The sequence below is a fragment of the Lepidochelys olivacea genome (genome assembly GCF_965140295.1).
Source record: "Lepidochelys olivacea isolate rLepOli2 genome assembly, chromosome: 10".
NCBI classification, from domain to species: domain Eukaryota; kingdom Metazoa; phylum Chordata; order Testudines; family Cheloniidae; genus Lepidochelys; species Lepidochelys olivacea.
The window spans coordinates 31169499-31190598 of record NC_140420.1 but is presented as its reverse complement, the minus strand read 5'-3'; the positions used below and the strand labels follow the sequence as shown (position 1 = coordinate 31190598).

Sequence of the window (21100 nt, the reverse complement as noted above, 5' to 3'; positions counted from 1 at the left end):
AGGGTGACTCTGCTGGGCCCCAGGGAGGGGCTGAGGAAAGGGGTCAATATGTATGCAGGGGCACAGGAGAGAGGAAAGGAGGTGTGGGAAAGAACATGCAGAAACCTCTATAGGAGGCTGCTATGCAGTTGGTGACAAGAGCACTGGGCCCTTTAGAGCCATGATTCTCAACCAGAGGTCCGGGGCCCCTTGGTTTCAGGGGGTCCGCCAAGCAAGGCTGGTGTTAGACTCGCTAGGGCCTGGGACAGAAAGCCAAAGCCCCGCTGTGCAGGACTGCAGCCCGGGGCCCCGAGTGCCAACACCCAAAGATGAAGCCTGAGCAACTTAGCTTTGCGGGGCCCCCTGCGGCATGGGGGCCCCATGCAATTGCCCTCAACGCCGGCCCTGGCTTGTATATGGAGAAAACCAGGTGTGGCACAGCTGGGCCGTGGAGTTTTTATAGCATGTTAGGAAGGGGGCCTCAGAAAGAAAAAGGCTGAGAATCCTATTTTAGAGCAGCTTCATGCACAGGTGCATAGCTGAGGGCAGAAGGTGCAGGTACCACATGCTGGCAGCCCCAGCCTCCAAGGCAGTGCCCAGCTCTCAAGCTCAGGTCCCCCTGCTGGAGAAGCAGCAGCCACTGTCTGCACGTTCTGTTGGGGCCAGGTGCTGCTTCGGAAGGATTGGCAGGTACTATTATTGGACACTACTGCCTAAAAGCTGGTGCCCCTCCAGGAGACAGGAGTCCCTGGAGGAGAGGGAGAGGAAGGAGGCTAATGGAAAAACACACCCTCCACTGCTGGATGGTGGAAGCTGGTTTGCTCTCCCCACCGAACCTTCCCACAGCGGTGACCCCAACACAGTCTGGAGGTGGGTGCTCCCTGCCATAAGGACATGGGAGATGCCCCTTTCCCAAGAGGGTATTGCTGGAGGAGGAGCTAGAAGATCTGGTGACTCACACCAGCCCAGAGCCTTGTTTTGAACCATGTAGAAAAGGGAGTGTCCATCAGAACCCCCCAAACCAATTCAGAGGCTCAGATCGGGTCAGCCTGCTAATCCAACACAGGCAGGGTTGGCTGAGCTAGTCCTGCTCCCCCTGTGTCTAGCCCCACCCCTCCACTGCAATGAGTAAATGACATGATGAAGTCACTCCATGTGACAGGTCGCATGTGTCTGTCTGTGTCGCTCGAGATGAATGCTGAGCTAAGTCTCTCTACATTCTGCATTTGCTGAGGAAGGGGCTGGAGAATACGAGTGCAGCTATGTCACAGTTAGGGATCTAGGGCTGCAAGCTGTCTCCAGACTTGCCTCCTCCTCCCACCCACAGCCTCTTCTGGCAGGGTTTATTGCTGTTTATCATTCATCCAAATGAAAAGACTTCTCTCCACACTCCCCAGGAGAGACGTGCACCTGTGTCATCACTAAAAGCCACACTAAATGGGCACTCGGGCCACACACTCTGCAGTGGACAGGGAAGGTGGGTGACAGCAAGTTGGTGCAGTGCTGGCCTCACATCTCTGGGTATTTGCCAGTACGACAGAGGGTCTCAGTTAGGGCTTATTCTCCTGGGATCATGGAGACATTCCTCCCATTCACTGTAGCAGCAGCAACACCCTGGCCCTGAGAGGAGCCAGAAGCAACGCTGACCAATTGAAAGCCCTCCAGACTGTCCCAAAAGGACCCGCTGCTCTCTCCCTCTGCTGCTGCATCTGCCATGGTGTCACTTGCGGGCACTGTTCCCGCTAAGCTGTGTGCATGTGTGCGTGCACAGATACTAAACTCCGCGCGCACAAAAATGAAATACTACATAGGAGCCAGGCCGAAATATCGTTTACGGGCGATTTTTGACATTGTTCATCTGCCATCTATCAACACAGCCAGATTCTATTAGCTGGCAAAAGGGGGGAAAAGGGAAAGGAGGTTAAATTTCCTTTTTCTAAGTATTTAAAAATGACATTTATAAAATAACATGGTATAAAACTATTATTATCACAAATTGCAAATTAAAACGTTTTAAATTTACTCGCTTGGGTGCATTTGCCTCATGGTGCACAAATTTGAACTCTGCTTCAAAAATCTGCACAGAAGACATTTTTTGCGCACACGGCCTGTCAAAAAATTAGAGGGAACATTGTTTGCAGGTAGTAATGCTGCTGGCCACATGTTGGAGGCTCTTGGTCATGGATCTGAGCCACCATGCCTATGAGTCTACCTCTAAGTGTCCTCCTCTTCTCTGACAGAAATGAAGCCATGGTGGTTTTGAAACAGGGGACTAGGAGGGTTGCAGTCAGGTGGAGCTTCTTTTCCATCATTGCTTGTAAATGGAAATTTCCCACAAGCACAGACAGCATGTTCCCGATCAGAGAGAACCCAGCGTAGTGCTCAGTTGCTAGAAGAGGTTTTTATGTGGGGTTAGTTTCCTCTCCAGTTTGCACAGCAAAGGGATTGATTACCTGGCCAATGCCACATCACCCCTGCTGCCAGCATGGTGGCCTCACTGCAGCTCTAGGCCAGCAGTTCTCAAACTGTGGGTCATGACCCCATTTTAATGGACTGACCAGGGATAGCTTAGATTTATTGGGGCCCAGGACCAAAGCCCAAGCCTGAGGGCTTCAGCCCTGTGTGACGGGGCTAAGGTTACAGGCCCCCTGCCAGGGGCTGAAGCCCTTGGGCTTGGGCTTTGGCCCCCCAGCCTGGGGCAGTGGAGCTTTGGCTTTCCCCCCACCACTCCCGGGGTGGTGGGGCTTGGGCAGGCTCAGACTTCAGTCCCCACCTCCTGGGGCCCCGTGGTAATTTTTGTTGCCAGAAGGGGGTGACGGTGGCAATGAAGTTTGAGAACCCCTGCTCTAGGTGGTTGCAGATCTTCTCCATGAGCAGCCGGAGAAATGCTGACAGGTCCAGGAGGATGTCTGTCTGAGCCTAAGTAGGGTTGCAGAATGCTTGCCCTGCTGCTCTCTGCTCAAACAGATGCTCCAGCATGCAAAAGGCAGAATTCCTTGGTCACCACCTCCTGCTTTATCTGGCAAAGAGAGTGAGACCAGCCGCTCGTGCTGCACAGAGACGGTTTCCATGGCCTTGGATTTGACAGCCACTGTAAACCACGCTGCACCTGGGCATCCCCCTCTAGAATTCCCTCATCACCAGACTGAGGCAGTGAAGGAGGCTTCCAGCATGTCCCTGGCCTCCATCATGCATGGCCTTGGTGACATGCAATCCATTGTCCGTGTCCACAACACTAGCAGAGAGTTAGGGGCTCACCCATTCCTCTGCAACAAGATGCAGCTTCCCCACAATGCTCCTGGAGGAGTCCTGCTTCACAAGGTGCAGTCATGGGTGGTACTAGTCTTGCAGTTTCTTACCCACTGGGCCATGACAGCTGTTTGACCACTGGTCCATATATTAGTGGACAGATGCTCCTTACCACCGTCACAGTTACCCAGGGAACACCGTATAGCTCCCCTCATGGCTGCGCACAGCTCTGCCATGGCCCTCTTTGCAAAATAGCACTGTCAGGATATATGCCACCTGGGAGCATAAGCAGCTGCAAAGTCCCTGTACCCCTTACTCTCCATTTGGGAGAAAGGAAACAGGTGCACAGCAGCATCCTTGGACAGGTTGCAGTCAGTGATATGGCCAAAGGCTGGTTAGGACCATATTTCTGTCCCACTTGAACACACCACACTGTGCTCTGCCAACCCCTGCTCTGAGGGCCCAGTGCATATTTGTTGTCCTGAGACAAGCTGCTGCTACTTTAAGTCATGAGGGCTGTGCGCCATGTGGTTCAGCATGCCAGAGGCCCCTGCCCTTTAGGGGTCACAGTCAAAGCCAGCCATAAACATCTGCCTAGCTGGCAAGTGACCCTTATATTGCCATCACCACCATTCAAAAAGAGGGGTGTCTAAAGGGCTTTGCAGCAGGGACCTGGGGTTTGTAGCTGGTGATGGCTGCTGCTGAATGGTAATGTGTAGGAGCTCTGTCTTCCCCACAGTGCTCCCACTAAACCCATGTCCAGCAGAGGGGGAGGCAGTGCCAACTTCTGCCCCAAACTGCTGCACAATATTCTGTTGGTGCGAACACCAGTGCTGGGAATGAGGTTCATAGAACATTTGCTTCTGTTCCCCAGGAGGTTCCTGTTAGCTTTTATCTCACGGCCGTGCAGGAGGTGAGAGTTCTCTTAAAGTGTTCTAGATGTGACCAGTATATTAGGCGTCAAACTGGACCGCAGTCTAAATAAGTGACAACTGGCTGGAAAGGGAGTGGATGATCCTCAGCACAGACTGTAAGGGGTTGATAGGCCAGGCAATTGTTTAGATGGAAGTTTGTGGCCACTATCAGACTCTCAGAGCAAATCTCCATTTGATGAAGCTTTGGCCAGAGCATTCATATCCTGGCAGAGCATCTCTTCAGCGTTGGGTAGATCGTTATCCACATCAGCGAGACAGAGCCCATCCACATGTGCATACTTACAACCTACCACCAATTAAAGCCAGAAAGTATATATGTTGAAAAGGAGGAGACCTACAATGGATCCTTGCAGGAGTCCACTACAGATATGTCTAAGCCAGTTAAGTTTGTCTCCAGCTTGCAAATAGGAACTCAAATTTATCATCATTTCCAAGATGAGCTGCACCATGGGTTTAGAGAGAATAATGTGACACAACTTGGCAGTCAGCCCCACCTGCCAAACAGCATCACGTGCAGCTGATAGATCCACCAGAACAGCACCAACTTTCTTGCTCTTCTCAAAGGCATCTTCAATGTCTTGTGTTGGGTGAATAATGTGATCTTGGGTACAGCGTGCTCATCTGAAGCCAGCCTGAACAAAGAGCAGTTGTGGCTTGATAACCTCATTGATGCACATCAGAATCGATCTCTTCATAAACTTGTATTTGACACAAGGTAGAGAGATGGATCACTAGCTCTTGGGATCTTCCAGGGTTTTCCTGGTTTCAGAATGGCTACAATCTTTGCATTGTGCCATTTTTTGGCATGCGGTTATTCTGGAAACACTGATTGAGGAACCAAAGCAATCACCTTTTAGCCCTAGGTATAGTAGGAACTTCATATGGATAGGTCTGGAGCCTTTCCTGTTTTCATAAACTTTATGGTCCAGTAAAGACCCATCAAGTTTGAGTCCACACTAGGAGCCTGCCATCTGTAATCTCAGTTTTGACTGCAGGGCTGAAAGACTTATCCAGGTTCTGTCTATGGGCAATTGCCATTGGCTAGCAAATGACAGCATTTGTAGAGACAGGAAACGCCTTTTTGATGAGCCTGGAATATCCAGAAAGACTTTTAATGGTCTGCCAGGCTTTCCGGCTGAAATGAGTAAAGTCCACCTTTGTGACTGTCTCCCTCTATCGATCACACCTGGTTTGATCCAGCAGTTGAATGAGTTCTTTGCTCTTATGAACAGCCTCCTGCTTGTTACCAGCAGATCTGAATTCCTGGCATAGCTTAATTGTCTTTGATGACCACCCAGGGATATAATGCTGGCAATAGATTCCAGGGATTGATTTCTTAGCAGCTGGCTGAACTAATTTGCTATTCAAGCAGCTCTAATTAAAACTTCAGCCTTATTGTTCCAGTGTGTTGTGTCCTGGAATAAATAATAATTCAGTTAACATGCCTCCTGCCCCAACTGGCACATGCCACCTGTGGGAAGAGCCAACAGCACTCAGTGAGAGCAGAATAGTTTAAGCCAAGAAGTGAATAGCCTAAGACCAGAAGGGGCCATTATGATCATCTTGTCTGACCTCCTCCACAACATAGGCCAGAAAAAAAAATCACCCCGTGATTCTGGCATCAACACCATAACTTCTAATTGGGCTAGAGCAGGTCTTTTTGAAAGATACCCAATCTCACCACAAAGACTTCAAGTGATGGAGAATCCGCCACATCCCCAGGTAAGCTATTCCATGGTTAATCACCCTCACTATGAGAAAATTGCATCTTATTGCTAGCCTGAATTTGTCTAGCTTCAGCTCCCAGGCACTGGATCTTGTTGTGCCTTTTTCTGCCGGACTGAAGAGCCCTCTGCTGTCTTCTCCGCAGGTAGATACTTACAAACTGAGATCAAGCCATCTCTTAACCTTTATGATGAAAACCTTCCACTGAGCAGAAGAAAGGGGAGAAAACAGCCTGTGAGGGGTCTTGGAGATCACCATTCTCCCCCATTGCAGGTCTTCACTAGGCATGTGTCACTATGATCTGCCTTACCCTTGCCCCACTGTTTGCTCCATGGTCCAAACTGACGGGACAATGGCCCCTCCCTTTCCTACCCACATCTTAACAACGTTCAGGACCCAGAGCACCACATGGGACCCTCAGCAGCAGGGTGTGGAGGAACTCCAGCAGCTGTAGCATCAGCAGCTCCTGGTGGCATGGCCTCACATAGGGGTGCTGTGCTCACAGAATCATTGCACCAACACAGAAACAGGTGGCCAGGTAGCAGAAAACCAGGAAGAGAGTAGTCAGAGGAAAGGGAAAGGAATGGTTGGTGCTACTTGCAGAGTGGACCATTGTGGCAATTTAGACCACCACTGCCAAACTTTTAGTTCAGAGTTACCCCAAAAAATCACCCTTCCCAAACATAGCTTTAGTTTACATTTTTGAGAACAGCAACATTTCAAAACGGTGGAATAGAGGTACCATAGGGACCTGACAAAGCCAGGGTAATGGGCAGCATGACGGCAGATGACATTCCATGTTGGCAAATGCCAGTTAATGCACCTTGGAGGAGTAATTTTAACTTCTCACACTCCTTACTGAATTCTAAATCCACTGGAACCACCCTGGGAAAAGAGCTGGGTTGCACTGCAGATGGCTTAGTAAAGTCCTCTGCTGCGTGTAGCAGTGGCCAACAAGCAAAGAAAATGGATGGAAAATAATAGTGCAAATAGCGTTATACTGTCAATTCTATCACACCATCCAAAGAATATACCAGAAATCAATGAGCTCCAGAGATGGGCAATGCAAACAATTAGAGGAGTGGATAGATTTCTGTATAAAGAGGCGTTAAGACTAGGACTATTTAAGGGGAACTGGATAAGAGGGGACATGATAGAAGGCAGGGGCTAGAGAAGGTAAATGAGATGCTCTTATTCAACCTCCAATACAAAAAAGAACATGGAAATATTCAATAAAATTAAAACTAACAGGAAATATTTTGAAACCCACTAAAAATCCATCAAAAAGAATACTAAACACCATTTGCATACCCACACACCCCCATATCTATATGTAATCAGGCTAGGTGAAGTTCACACTTGTGTAGAGCACCATCACAAATAGACGCAAAAATAAAGTGGTGCACCAGCCTTTGCTAACCCTCAGCAGCATGATGAATTTCACCCCATTATCTTTTGCTTTTGTCTGTGACAATTTTTATCTTTTCAGGGTTAATGCTTATCTGTTTGCCTGTGACTATTGTAGCTGCACTTGTCACTCATTAATTTCTTAAAACAAAAGTGAATTAGTATATTACAAAAACAAAATGCAAATCATTAACTGCTTATATATATTCATATTTAAATATAGAAGTATAAAAATATTATAAATATTAGAATTTACACGTTTATACATATTTAATATTTCTCACTAGAAATGCATTGTGTGCAGTGTGGAGATAGACATTATTCTGTGGAAATATTATAGATAGTTTTGCAGTTTAAACTTGACATGTAATTCTGATTGTGTGGAGGTAAGAGACAGCAACCCAAAGCAGGAGGTTAGGGCCCCAGCTCCTGGAGCCATGTGATGATGCCAGACTCTCAGCTTTCATTTAAAAAAACCACTCCTGGCAGTGAAAAAATGTTTGAAAATGTGACCCAAGAGTTATTGCTACAGTAATCTCTGCCTGAGTCCGAAGACAGCCTGATACAATAACTCTGAGAACTACGGACGACATCATTCATTTTATAGGGGCATAGGAATTGCCAGACTGGATCAGACCCAGACTCCATCTAGTCCAGTGTCCTGTCTCTGACAGTGACCAGAACCAGATGCTTCAGAGAAAGGTGTAATACCTCCATAATAGGAAGATGTGGGATAATCTTCCCCCAAACAGGTCATAGCCTCATCTCTTAGCTTGAGTCTTGAAGCCTATCTTCCAAAATTTGTTCATAATTAATTATGATCAATCTGGATCTTCTTGATATCCATATAAATGGCCAATCTCTTTTGAATCTTGTTCAGATCTTGGCCTCAATGATTTCCTCATTACTACCTGCCTTTCCAGATCATTAATAAATATATAAAAACAAACACAGGACCCAGTATGGAACCTTGAGGCCCTACTGCTAAGCTTTGCCATGATGAAAATTGACAATTGAATCTTAGTGTTTATTTTCTGTCTCCTAGCCAGTTTTTTGATCTATGGCAATACTCTGCCTCTCGCCCCATGACCACTTAACTTCTTTAGTAGCCTCTTGTATGAGACATTGTCAAAGGCCTTTGGGAAGTCAAAATACAATATATCAGCTGGTTCTCCTTTATCCACACATTCAAAGAATTCTAAGAGATTAGTGAGACACAGTTTTCCTCTGCAGAAACCATGCTGGTTAGACCCTGGCAGAACATGATCTTCCTGGTGTTTTGTTATTCTATTTTTAAATATTGTTTCAACCAATTTACCAGGTACAGATGTAAGGCTGACTGGTCTGTAATTCTCCAGATCTCCTCTACAGCCTTTTTAAAACCTGGGTACAATATTTTCCACCCTCCAGTCCTTTGGAACAGTAGCAGTTTTTAGTGAGAGTTTGGAAATGTTTGTTTGCAACTCAGTCACTGCCTACTTAAGCTCCTTCAGAATTCTTGGATGCATCACCTGGGCCTAGTGACTTATTGTGATTTATTGCCATTTAAACAATCAGTTTGCTCCAGGACCTTTTTCAGACACCTCCATCTCTGAGAGCACCTCATCTTTACCAGAAAGTCCAATCCCAGGTAGGACTCTTCCTAACAGTGGACTGAGGCAAAGAAATCATTTAGCTTCTCACCAATGTCCTTATCTTCTTTAATTGCTGACTTTAACCCTTGATGATCTAGCAAGCCCACCACTTCTTTTGCAGACTTTATGATTCTGCTATATTTAAAGAATCCCTTGTTTGTTTTTATTCCCTTAGCTATTTGCTCTTCAAACTCCATTTTGGCCCTTCTTATCGCCTTCTTACTTAATGTCTGCTGTAATTTATTATCCTGTTTATTGGCTTCAGAGGCTTAGATTTCCAAGTTTTCAAGGATTTCGGTTTGGCTCAAATAGCTTCTTGAACCTGTCATGTAGAAAACATGGTTTACTCTTTGCCTTCCTGCTTCCCTTTCTGTTCAGTAGTCTGTGTGTCCTCTGAGATTCTATTATAGGTTTTTCTTAGTAGCATCCAAGCCCTCTCTAGGGATTTTCTTTCCTTTACTTTTAGCTTTAGAGCCTTAGCATCTAACCTTCTCATTTTATTGAAATCTTTTTCTAAAGCAATCTGTGTCACTTTTTGGTATCCTACCTGCCTCGTGGATGTTTAACCTAATTATATTGTGGTCATTGTTAGGTTTGTCACTTTTAAATTAGCCTGAAGTAACACACAGGAGTTAAGTCACAAATAACCTCTCCTCTTCGTGCTCTAGAGCTAGCTGTTTCAAGAAGCAATTACATGAAGTGTTGTCGGGAAACCTTGTCCTGTTGGGCCATCTGACAAGCGTATGTGGGTAACAGTCTCCTATTACTAATATTAGGTTAGATATTGCTGCCTCTTTCATCTCTCTCGACATTGTGTACTTATCCACCTACCAAATGCCTTATAAACTACACACTGTTGAATCTTGGCCTGTTGAGAAACCTCAGGAGCACTGGAAAGCCTAAAAGAAATTTTAGAGACTCTCTGAAAAAGGCATAGTAAAGGTTGCCAGATTTCTGGATTCAGGGAATAATGCACGCCAGTGTCGTATTTACAGTAAAACTTTGAGCCCCCACACAACCTGGAAAATATTATTATCAGTTGTAGATACAGGAACTTATGCAATTCCTGATTCACAGCAGCTATCACAGCATATAGAGGAAGTCACAATCTTTGCTGTCATTTTATCATAGCATTGTGACAATATCTGTTAGTTTTGTTTAAGGCTGACTAAAGAATCATATCCCGAATAAGTCTCTCCAACCATTCTCTAGTCCAGTGCTTCTCCAGCTATCTGATGGGGGGGACCCGCAATTTTTTTTTCTAATGTGCACGCAGACCGGCAGCCGATGTCCGGCTTGTGTCCGCGGACCACCACTTTGAGTAGCACTGCTCCAGAATGTACTATTAATTTGCCCTCTCTCCCCACTGGAGAAGCTATGTAATTCAAAGCTTGGTCCTTGACTGGACAGGGCTTCAGCACTCTCTTCAACAGTATATACATGTCATCCCATAAACTATGGGTGGAATTTGCAGAAATACTCAGTGTTGGCCTAACTCTGATCCCATTGAAGTCAATGATAAAATTCCCATTAGTTTCAATGGGAACAGAATTAGACCAACATCGAGTGCTTCAGAAAAATCCCACCTTGTACATTTTCCAGTGAAACTGGGCTTTGAGATAGCTCATACAATAACTTGGTGTTGTCTGAGCAAATGCAAAACAATTTTTTTTCTAGGTAATAATTAGAGCTGCGTGAATGCAGAATTTCCATCCCGCAGGAAATTCTGACACTGCAATATTTTGAAGTTTTCTGTGGAATGGCAATTTGATTTGGGAATGCTGAAACATTTCCTTTAGATATTTTTGATCCAAACAACAAAACAATTTGACATTCCTTTCAGTTTGTCAGAATAACCTAAAATGCTTCATATGGAGTCATTTCAACATTAAACTGCATTTTCTTATGGGAGAGCCTGATATCACCATTCTACCCAAAGGGCCAGGCCCCCGGCCTGGACTACAGCTCCAAAATGCACCCCAGCTCATATATAGCCTGTCACAGGGTCCATCCTTAGTATTGGCTCTGCTGGCCATCCTTAGTATTAGCTCTGCCAGCTTGCGCTCCCCCTCCAACGTTGTCCCCCCAGTCTTGTCTCACTCTGCCGCCATGATCACTCCTGGGTCTGCATCTTCCTCTCTGTCGCTTGGCTTTCCAGGCAGGTCATTAAAGTCCTCCACTTCCAGGGAATTCAGAGGCTTTTCAGACCTGTTGTCTGTCTGGCACCTCCAATACCCCGGCCACTGCCCAATGGCTGGTAGGGGAACTCAGGCCCCCTCTTTATAATGGGTTCCAACCCAGGGACCCTATAACAAGCAGCCACAGTCCCTGTGTACTCCTACCTCTTACTGTTTCCCTGGGCTTTTTCCTACATGTCTGGTTTGCCCCCGCTCTGGTTTTGCAAGCCTCTAACTCCCTCCACTCAGGGAGTGACTACAGCCTTTCCGAGCAGCAGCCCTACTCCCTGGGAGCAGCTACCTGGGTTTATACCGGCCATGCCTCTTCTTGCACAGGTGAGCCTGTCCTTAATTAGCTGTCTCCATTCTAAATCTCCCCTGCTTGCAGCCTAATTAGCTGATTGGGCCCATCTGGCCTAACTCAGCACTTGCTGGGCTCGTATGGGGAGCATACCCCCATTATGCACCACTCAACTTGGTCGCAGTGAAATCAGAGCATTGCCTTATCAGAGATGTAGTCCCTCTGGAGCCTAGCCCATAAGAGAGAATGGGGGCTGGAAATACACCACCCATAAGTAGGGTGACCTGGTGTCCCGATTTCATAGTCAGGGCTTTCTCTTAAATAGGCACCTATACCCCCCACCACCACCCTCAGTCCCGATTTTTCACACTTGCTGTCTGGTTGCCTTACCCATAAGACAATACGCCACACAGTAGGATAATAAAGTTTAATTTTGTTTAACTGATTCTAGCTGAATCAATCTGGGTCATTTCAAAAACAAACCATTCCAGTTTGGATCGACTTGGCCCAAACTGAAATATTTCATTCTGATTTTTCCCAACAGAAAGCTGCATTTCGCAGAAACTGCACTTTTCACTGGAAAAATCATTCTGATGGAACATTCCAAACCAACCCTACTAATAACATATTTCAAAATAGTTTGTTAAAAAAGGTACAACTAATACAATTGTTTTCACGCCCAACATCAGCTGCCATTTTTAGCTTCTGTCCATTCACAAGCTGTTGCAGGCTTTTTTACTTCTGATTTATTTATCTCCTGAAACAGCTCACAGTCTCCCTCCCATTGGGGGTTGCTTTAACTCAGAATTTCTGTGGCCCCTTTTGTTTATGATTTGCTTTTTTTCTGCCAACTCTAGCAGCATCCCACTTCCTTACAGCACAGAGCTTTGGATTTCCTTGACCTACGTTTATTTTGTGAATGTGTGTGGACAGTTCGCAGCCACAGCAGATTTTACGAAGGTAAAATCCATATTTTATACATATGCTGAAGCATCTTTTTGGCTGAAATGGTGGGTAGCTGGGCAAAGAGGCCGTGCTGTACGTGCTCCGGTCGGCCAGTATAGCAGAGAACGCTAGATCCTGCCGGTGCTGACTCAGATAGTCATGCCATGGCAACTGCCTTTTCTACAGTGAAGCCCTCCTGTTGTAAGCATCTTTCACACAGCATTTTGCTGAGCAAACTCCTCCGCAGATTGATCTCAGATCATGACTAATTCAAACGTGCCAAAAACTCACACTTCCTCAGAAGCCCACCTAGTACAGTTCCTAGTTATAGATTTTTAATAGAGTCATGTGGTGTGGAGTCCCGTGCAATAGGTTAGCCTCGTACGTTTGCCTATGCCTGGAGCAGGAAGAGGGAAGATAGACCCAGGGAGCACCTGAGCGCACCTGTGACTATGCAGAACCAGCACCGGGCTTGTCTAACATATGCTCCCCTCTGAGATGGGGACTAGAACTGTGAGAGTGACTGTGAGAGCATCCATGACATTCTTATGATGGAGGGACCCCAGCCACTGAATGTAACTGCAACCAGACCCCAGGGCCAGGGCGTGTGCCTGTTACTCTGACTGAGGGTATGACAGTAGGTCAGGTTCACTATCCTAGCAGTCAAGTATCAGGCGGTAGCCATTTTAGTCTGTATCCACAAAAACAACAAGAAGTCTGGTGGCACCTTAAAGACTAACAGATTATTTGGGCATAAGCTTTCATGGGTAAAAAAACCACTTCTTGAGATGCATGGAGTGAATATTACCCAGCACATTGCCAGCACGCCACCTAAGATTCCATATGACAACAGGCCAAGGAGTGCAGCTGACACGATGAGAAGGTTTCTCCACAGGAGACAGACAACACGATGTTTCAGAGAGAGCTGCTAGGACGACAGCAGCTCTCTCCGTCATGGAGCAGATTTTCCAGGGCCCGGTATCAGATGACCGTGGTAGGGTACAAATTTGGATCCTGTTACCCAAGATCTCTTGATGTCATCTTATAACAAGATAAAAGAGAGAACTGTCATGCTAATTTTTGGTGGAGTTATAGCTTTACCAACGTTAAGATTGCACCAGAGGTTTTGTTTAAGCAGGAGTGTTAAATTTTTGTCAGAAGTGTCTGAATTCTCAAAAAGTCCAGTTTGAAATTAAGAGCTTAGGCAGTCTCATTAAGAGACATGGGAAGGTGTGGGACCCCAGCAAACATGACCCACATCTTCCCATTTCACTCCAGTTACAGATGTTTTGAGGGCCCCCTGAACTCAGGGCCCTGGTACAATTGTCCCCCTCTTCCCCTCTTTGCCAGCCCTGAGCTTAATTGTTTCCAAAGTCACAGAAGTCAGTGCATGTGAGCAGGAGAAATGAGGGGGACAGGGATTCCCCCCAAACCTAAATAGTCTCTCTTCTTCCCCCTAGAAAGATGTATGATTTCCTGTTGCATCCCACACCATTGTAAAGTGTATATAGCCATTAACATATACCTTGAAAATATGTTAACAGCTGTAGTTCTTACTCAGCCCAGTTAATTATTTGTTAACTAAGATTACCACCAATCACACTTTTGCTACTAACCAAATAGTGCAAGGTCAGTACTATTTAGTTTACAGCATGTTTCTCCATTCCTATATAAAACATAACAGTTTGAAATGCAAAACAGCCAGGCCCTTTTTCATACAATTCAGCATTCCCATATCATGTGTAATACATTTTTGGAAAACCACTCTGAAAGAAATTTTAAAATATACGAGAGATAGGACTCAAACCGGACTTAAAGATAAGGGAGTTGGCCTGTTAAAAAAAGATTCAAGTCGGAAATGAGGAAGTTACTCGTATTCTTGCTCTGTATAGCAAAAAACAAAACAAAATAACCGTTCTTTAATTTGTGGACTCAGGCAATGATTCCTACTGTAGATTTCTGGGAAAAAAAACTATTAACAGAATATTTTATAATGGAAGACAAATTCTGCGAGAAGAGGGCCAGACAAATTCTCACACACAAAAAAAGGGAATTGGCATACTTTGCACAAACCTTTATCTTCCTCTTGGAGCTAAAGACTATGAGAGTCAATAAGCCTGTCCCAACAGGTGGGACAGCTTATCTGGGGAGCATTAATTAAGCTAAAGTAAAATACACAATTACCAGGAAAGGAAAGCTCCAATGGTTAACAAAGTCTTCAAGTTACTGTTAAAGGGAACTTCCCATGATTTGCATGAGGACATAATTCCCATTCTACTGGCTTGCTACAAAGTATTACGAACCAGTGATGTGTGTACAAACGTAAGTTTAAACCCTCTAGAAATAACTAGTTATGAGACCCAGAAAACTGAAGGTCAACTGGAACAAACGACCTGTTCCTGCAAGAAATCCAATCCACATTGCCTTCACCTCAAGCTATGCATTTGTTTGCCTTATGACTCAGACGCACATCTCTCTGTGACTAACCTGTCTTATTCTGACAGTATAAAGTCTCCAACCTCATGATAAGCCCCAGAAGATGTGAAGTGAAAAGAATGTAAAGACTCTGCCCACTAGGGTTAGAGGAACTATAAAGGATGTTGTTTGTTTTCTTCGTAAATTGTTGCACTCTAGAAGTGACAGGGATTGCATGGCACAAGAAGGGAAAAGGAATGGTCTAAGCACCCACTGAGGGTATAGCTTGGGGAATTCCAATTAATAGTCCTGGCTAATATTGAAAAACAATCCTTGAAATGAATCCAATATAAAAATCCTACAATAAGGATAGGACTGAAAGAATGTGTTATATACCAACACCCTCTACTGAATACCAAGGGAAGTTTCAGAGAAATTGAGAGAGCTGAAATCTGAATACCTAGCTGGCCAGTGTCCAATACAAAATAAGGGGATTGCCTTCCTCCAATGGACCCTGAAACAGTATCTCAACTTGGATCATCTTGTGGGACCCTAGAGCTTGCTGAACCCCTGAAGACAGCCTCTCCCCTAGGCCAGAATCACAGGATGGAGCAGGGATGACTGAACCCACAAATAAGCTGCAAAATCCAGACAGGAGAATGATGTTTGGATCAGCCATGAGGAAAGGATTCTCCCCTATTTCATGCTTAACGGGGTAAGAAGTGGTGAGATTAAATTTCAAAGATTGTATTTCTCCTTCTATTCTGTAATATAAATAACTGAAGGTTAGTTTGTTGAGTCTGCACTCTGTAGAGAGACCTCAAATAATCATATTCTGGATTTTAACTAATGCTATTAGCACTTCTACTTTGTATGTCCAGCAAATTGGCCTAAGAGAAATTTAATACAATAACTATAATCAATTGCTTTTGATATTTTAAACTTGTTCCTTTTAGTCCATACCATTCAAATAGCAGGGACCATACTCTTAGAAGTGCCTTAAGACATCCGTGCACATTAGTGAGGGACCTCTAGTATAAAAAATGTATTAGAAATGCTGACAAAGTGATTATTATTGATCTCATATGTAATAAGAAATCTTGGTAGTTTGCTTTGTTCCTTGGCATAACTGCTGACCCTTGACCCTAGTCTATGACAATCGCTTCCAAGACTGTGTTTTTGTGTTCAGTACAGACCTAGAAAATTGATTGTGTCTACAGCTGATTGAAGAACTGTTTATGGTGTATGGATGTAGTTCCGGATAAATTAATAAACTGTGGATTGATTAAGAATACCAAGTGTACTGATTTGAGAAACACTGTCTGAGCTAGAAGTAGACCTGAAAAAAACTTTACTTTAGAATTAGTAAATTAATGTTTCCTAGACTCAATAAAAAGGGTTAATCCTTAAATTCCATTCCAATACAACACATATTAATTTGGCAAATCTGGTTTGTCAGATTTCAGCTGTAAAATCTAACTGGCATCTTCGCAAGTTGACAAAATTAAGCCCGATTTACACTGCTACTATCTTGCAGCAATGTGCTGCCCTCCCCTGTGGCTCTTTATGCCATCACCACAATTGGTTCCCAACGGAAAGGAAGAGATCAAATCTCCAGGGCAAGCCGGGAAAGGAATGTCTTGTGTCCCTAGGGCCATGACGTGTATGAGGGTAGCGTTGGAGCCTCCAACCCAGCCCAGCCTAAACCCACTAAGGGAACCAACCCTGTTTAAACAAAACTAGAAAATTAAACACACACCACAGTTTAATTTGCTGTAGCAGCACAAGTGTCATGGTTATGCTTGTTGGTAGGTGTAGGAGATGGAAGTGACAGCCTGTGTTATTGCCCACACTGTGGCTATATGAACTGTGCTATTGACTGAACCGGGGCTGTAAGGAATATTTAATTAACAGTTCTGTGACTTTACAGAGTGTGCTATTGACTCGACGGTGGCTACATGGAATGTGTTATTGACAGAGATATGGGCTATACAATGTGTTATTGACCACCCTGTGATTATACCGAGTTTGCTATTGACAACCTTGTGGGCTATACAGAGTATGTTATTAACAGTGCTACGGTTGTATGGAGGGTGCTATCAACAGGGTGGTGGCTATATGGAGTGTGTGAGTACACCGAAGGCATCCTTCCTTACTAGTTCTGGCCCTGTGGTTACAGAGCGTTGGACACCTGGCAATTCCCCCCCCTGCAGGGTATGAAGAAGGGGTTTGAACTTGGGGTTCTTAGCCCTTACATGAGTGCCTTCACCCTGGTCTATGGGACAGTCTGGTGTGAGTTTGTCCATTTCTCTAGTTGAAGCTGTTCCACTGGGTATGAAATAATTAAATCTGCATTTGTTCCGAGAGCGAGGGAGTAAGGATGATTCTTTACTCCAAAGGTTCAGGGACTCACCAGAGCGGTGGGACACCCACATTCAAATCACTAGTCTAAGTGTTATAAGGGCGATAGCCGCCCCCCACGCTTGTTTTGTGCAGAGTTTGGCATCAGCTGCTGCCGTTCTTGCAAGAAGTGCCTTAGGCACCTGAGTCAAGGGAGGGTTCATGGCTGAGAATCACAAATGAAGAAAGGTGCCAGCCTCCAGCCAGCACTTGGTCATCTCAGTCCTTTTGAGGGGCACAGCTTAGGCCACCTCCCTCCACTTGGTATCTGCTATTGACTAGCTTATACCGCTCTCTGCTCAGCATTCTGGCTTTTGCGAGTCCCTTTCCTAGGTGCCTAGCTCTCCCTATGCATTGTGTAGGAAGTCTGGGCCCCTAAAAGCGAGGCACTGCAATACACCACCTAAGTCATTCTGCGTAGTTAGTTAGTCCTGTGGCTGTGTGGAGCATGTTATAGACAGTGCTCTGGTTATTTGGAGCATGGGAAGGTGGCAAGGAATGCTGGGGCTCTGGTGGGGAGCCGGGGGCTGTGCTCTGGGTAATGCACTCAGAGGCAGACGGCCTGTGATTGCCCTGCACGGTGCTTCTCACAGCTGCAGCACAAAGTAAACATGTACCCCCCCACACTTCCCCCCCGCCTCCCCCTCCATAGATGCTTCCCGTTACAAGCTGGTGTCTACATGGCCCTGACCACAATGAGCCTGCCTTACTGTCGAGCACTTTCAAGTTGGTCAGGCCAGCCTAGTGCCCAAGGCTGCGCTAGGCCTGTCCTGTGCCTGACGGCTGTGGAGGTAGCCTTAGCTTATCCACTCCAGCATGGCTTTGTCTCCTGAGCACAGCTCTTAATGAAGGGCATATACAGGCTTTCCTTCTACTGCTGACTTACCTCAATGTGTAAACTGGACTGAATTCACATGGTGAAGAGATACCCAGGAAATCTGGGGTATAAACAGTAGTGGACTGAGCCTGGCTAGGAAAACTGGAATAGCCTGTAACAAACTCAGAGGAGCTTGATTGGCCCTGGTTCTGGTCTGAGTGCCACCGGGCTCTAGCTAAGTCCTGCTCTTCTTTCAAAATCAGTGAGAAAAATGCCCTTTTTTCGTAATGTTTTATTTTTCCGTACATTTTTATGATCCAGCATTTGCCTTCATTCCACTCCAAGCAGGTCTGAGAGGATGATCCCAAATCAGGAGTCCCATGCACATTCCTTCCCTCACCTGAGCAAGATGGCCCAAGTTTACCCTTCTGTTGAATGAGCTTTAATGGCTTACTGATTCTTAAAGTACCACCTTAGAAAGCAACACGTCCTGTCCTGGCCATCCAGTAAGCAAGCAACCCAGTGCTTTGGGATAGTGCAGACCTCGTGATGTAATCAAGCTCCCAGCCAAGACAGCTCCAATTTATAGACTATTTGACCTGTTTTACTACAGCCCCTAAACCCTAAATCCTGCCCAAAGAATCCTTGCTTTAGCTCTGTATGGAATTCTACCCTTTCGGGTCTGACGAATCCTTTTCCATTTTGCTTTGAGTCATCATTTTGCACTCAGGGCTAGATTAAGGAGATCTGGGGTTAGGCACACTCCTACAGGCAGCTCCCCCAGACACCACCCCAGAGGATGCTGAATCAGTAGCCTCTCCATCTCTCCCAGAAGTGATGGGAGCAACACACCTGCTTTCATTGAGAGTGTAGGGCCAGGCAGCTTCCTCCCTGGCGGTAGCGGCTGCTGCTCCTGCCTCTGCTGGAGGCTCACTGCAGCCATCATTGCCTCGGGGACACCTGGGCCACATTTTCAAGCTTTGTTTTGCAACCACATGGACTAGAAAACAATTTTTCAAAATTAAAGCTTAGATTCTGGCATCATTGCACAGCTTGGGGAGCAAGGGCCATAGGTATGGGCCTATAGTGCCTTCATCCAGCCCTGTTTGCTTGTCGATAACACCTTCCATCCAGGAGTCTTTTACTGGTGAGGTTGGAAAATACCATTACTCCCATTTTACAGTCAAAGAAACTGAAGCACAAACTGGTGTTTTGCCCAAGGCGGCACAAGGAATCAGTGACCAAGCTGGGAATGGAAACGATCTCCTGTCACTCAGTCCTGTGGTTTCACCAGCATTTCCTCCGCTAGACTTTGGTTAGCTTGTGACATGACCTAAGGGTCATGTCACAATAAGTGTTACTAGAAACACACGATTGGGGCTATTGTCTGAGTGGAACCATGAGCTTCACCCTCCCCCTGAAATCCAGGACAGTGTTTTCAGGATATTTAAGGGGATGCTTGGGATTGGGTAACTGAACCCCAGAATCTCTGCAGCTACTACCAAGACCTTGTCTTTTGTATGATATGTGGAGTGACTCATGAAAGGAAAGCACTGACTGGCCTCTGGAAGCAAGCAAGCAGCAGAACCAGGGCTTGCTAGCACATATTTGTCTGAGGTTCAGCTGATCTCTCAGCACACCCTCACTGCCTGATTAACAGACAAACAAGCAAAGTCTCCTCCTCGCTATGAACAGGTTGTCTTCCCTCTGTCCTGTTTGGAACAATGAATTGCTAAAATTCTCAGGCTTTCATCTGCTGAGAGTTTACAGTTCCAAATAGCTCCTCTAATTATTCGTTAAGCTGCTGAATCAAATAGAAAACAATGCAAGCTGAAAGGAAATAGTATTGCCACTTACCAGCAGCATTGATATTTTCCTCACAGGAGTACCAGATCCCAGTGTGGAAATACCGGAAGAGAAAGCGGTCATCCCCCGTCTCCCAGCTATAGTGCACCACATTCTGGTTTGTGTCATTGGCCGTCTCATTCCCACTGTAGTTGAGGCAATTTGTCTTCTTGTCTTTCCCACAGTTTGGCTTGGGGACCCTCTGAGTCCCTTCACACCAGTGGGTTGTGATAAAGGCTGTGGTGGAGAAGAGGAGAGCCATCAGGTTCAGACTCACTGCTAGGAGGGCTCTGCATCTTCGGTTTGTCTTCATGGTAACCCACCCCCTCCTGCAGAGAAAAGAAATCAAATGTGGGGTTTGGGGGCTTGGAAGTTCAAAGCCCGTCACAATTCAGAATGTGGTTTTCCAGTCACAGAAACTCTCGGCTTCTTCCAATCTGTTGCTGAAACAGTGAAGGAAATGCTGCAGCCATCCTCCCATTTTCCTCTTTATTTGAAATCCCGTCTTGGTGTGTTACAAGAGCAGCTGCAGCCAGCAGAAATGTAGCTGTATTGTGGTGTGTGTCGTGGCTAAGAGTGCTGAAAGGCTCAGAGAAGGTCTGTCTCAGAGGCAGCATGAAGAGCAACTGAACATCTGCTAGCGTAACACACATGATGCCGAGCAGCTATGCAGCCTTCTCCAGGGGGAGACACCTGCAGGCTGTGGGACTACATTGTACTTGACTCCAAAATCAAGCAGGAGACAGACAGCAGGGGCTGCTTCTGCATGCCATCAAAATCATTTGTGAATCTCGGCTGTTACTGCATCATGCTGACAGCTGAACGTTACAGAGGAGGCGGGGGAGGAAGCCTCATTTTATATTCAAATTAACAATTATTCAAGGCTAAGGAGCCCATTTTCAGAAGCTGTGCATGAGGAAGCTTCCCCAGAGGAAGGGGGAATTCAGTATGATTACAGACTTTTTATGGTGTCTTGAGTAAGGAACAAGTCAGGGAGCTGATCCTCCTGTTATGTTACGTGGTGTAATTCCTCTGACTTCAGCCAAGCTACTCTCGATTTACACCTATGTGAAAGGAAAATTAGGCCCAAAGGTGATTAATTACTAAAATGCCATAATTAGTAGGAAAAAAATAATCCCACAATAGCAAATGGAGGCCACTGTTACAGACTTATTTCCAGATATAGCACATACAGGTGTGTCTCAGGAAATTATCTGTAGGATAATTCCACTTTCTATGGATGGAGAGAATTAACTTAGAACAAACTGTGA

At 45.6% G+C, this 21100-nt stretch overlaps 1 protein-coding gene across 3 annotated transcripts in view; it reads right to left on the bottom strand.

The window, feature by feature from the left end:
• GSG1L (GSG1 like) overlaps positions 1 to 20431 on the bottom strand; it is a 123269-nt gene extending 102838 nt beyond the window's left edge. For all 3 annotated transcript variants that reach the window (XM_084641828.1, XM_084641830.1, XM_084641829.1), the window contains exon 1: positions 19842 to 20431. In XM_084641828.1, the coding sequence (XP_084497954.1) occupies positions 19842 to 20142 (301 nt within the window). In that variant the 5' untranslated portion in view covers positions 20143 to 20431. The remainder of the gene's footprint in view (positions 1 to 19841) is intronic.
• Positions 20432 to 21100: the final 669 nt, after the last annotated feature.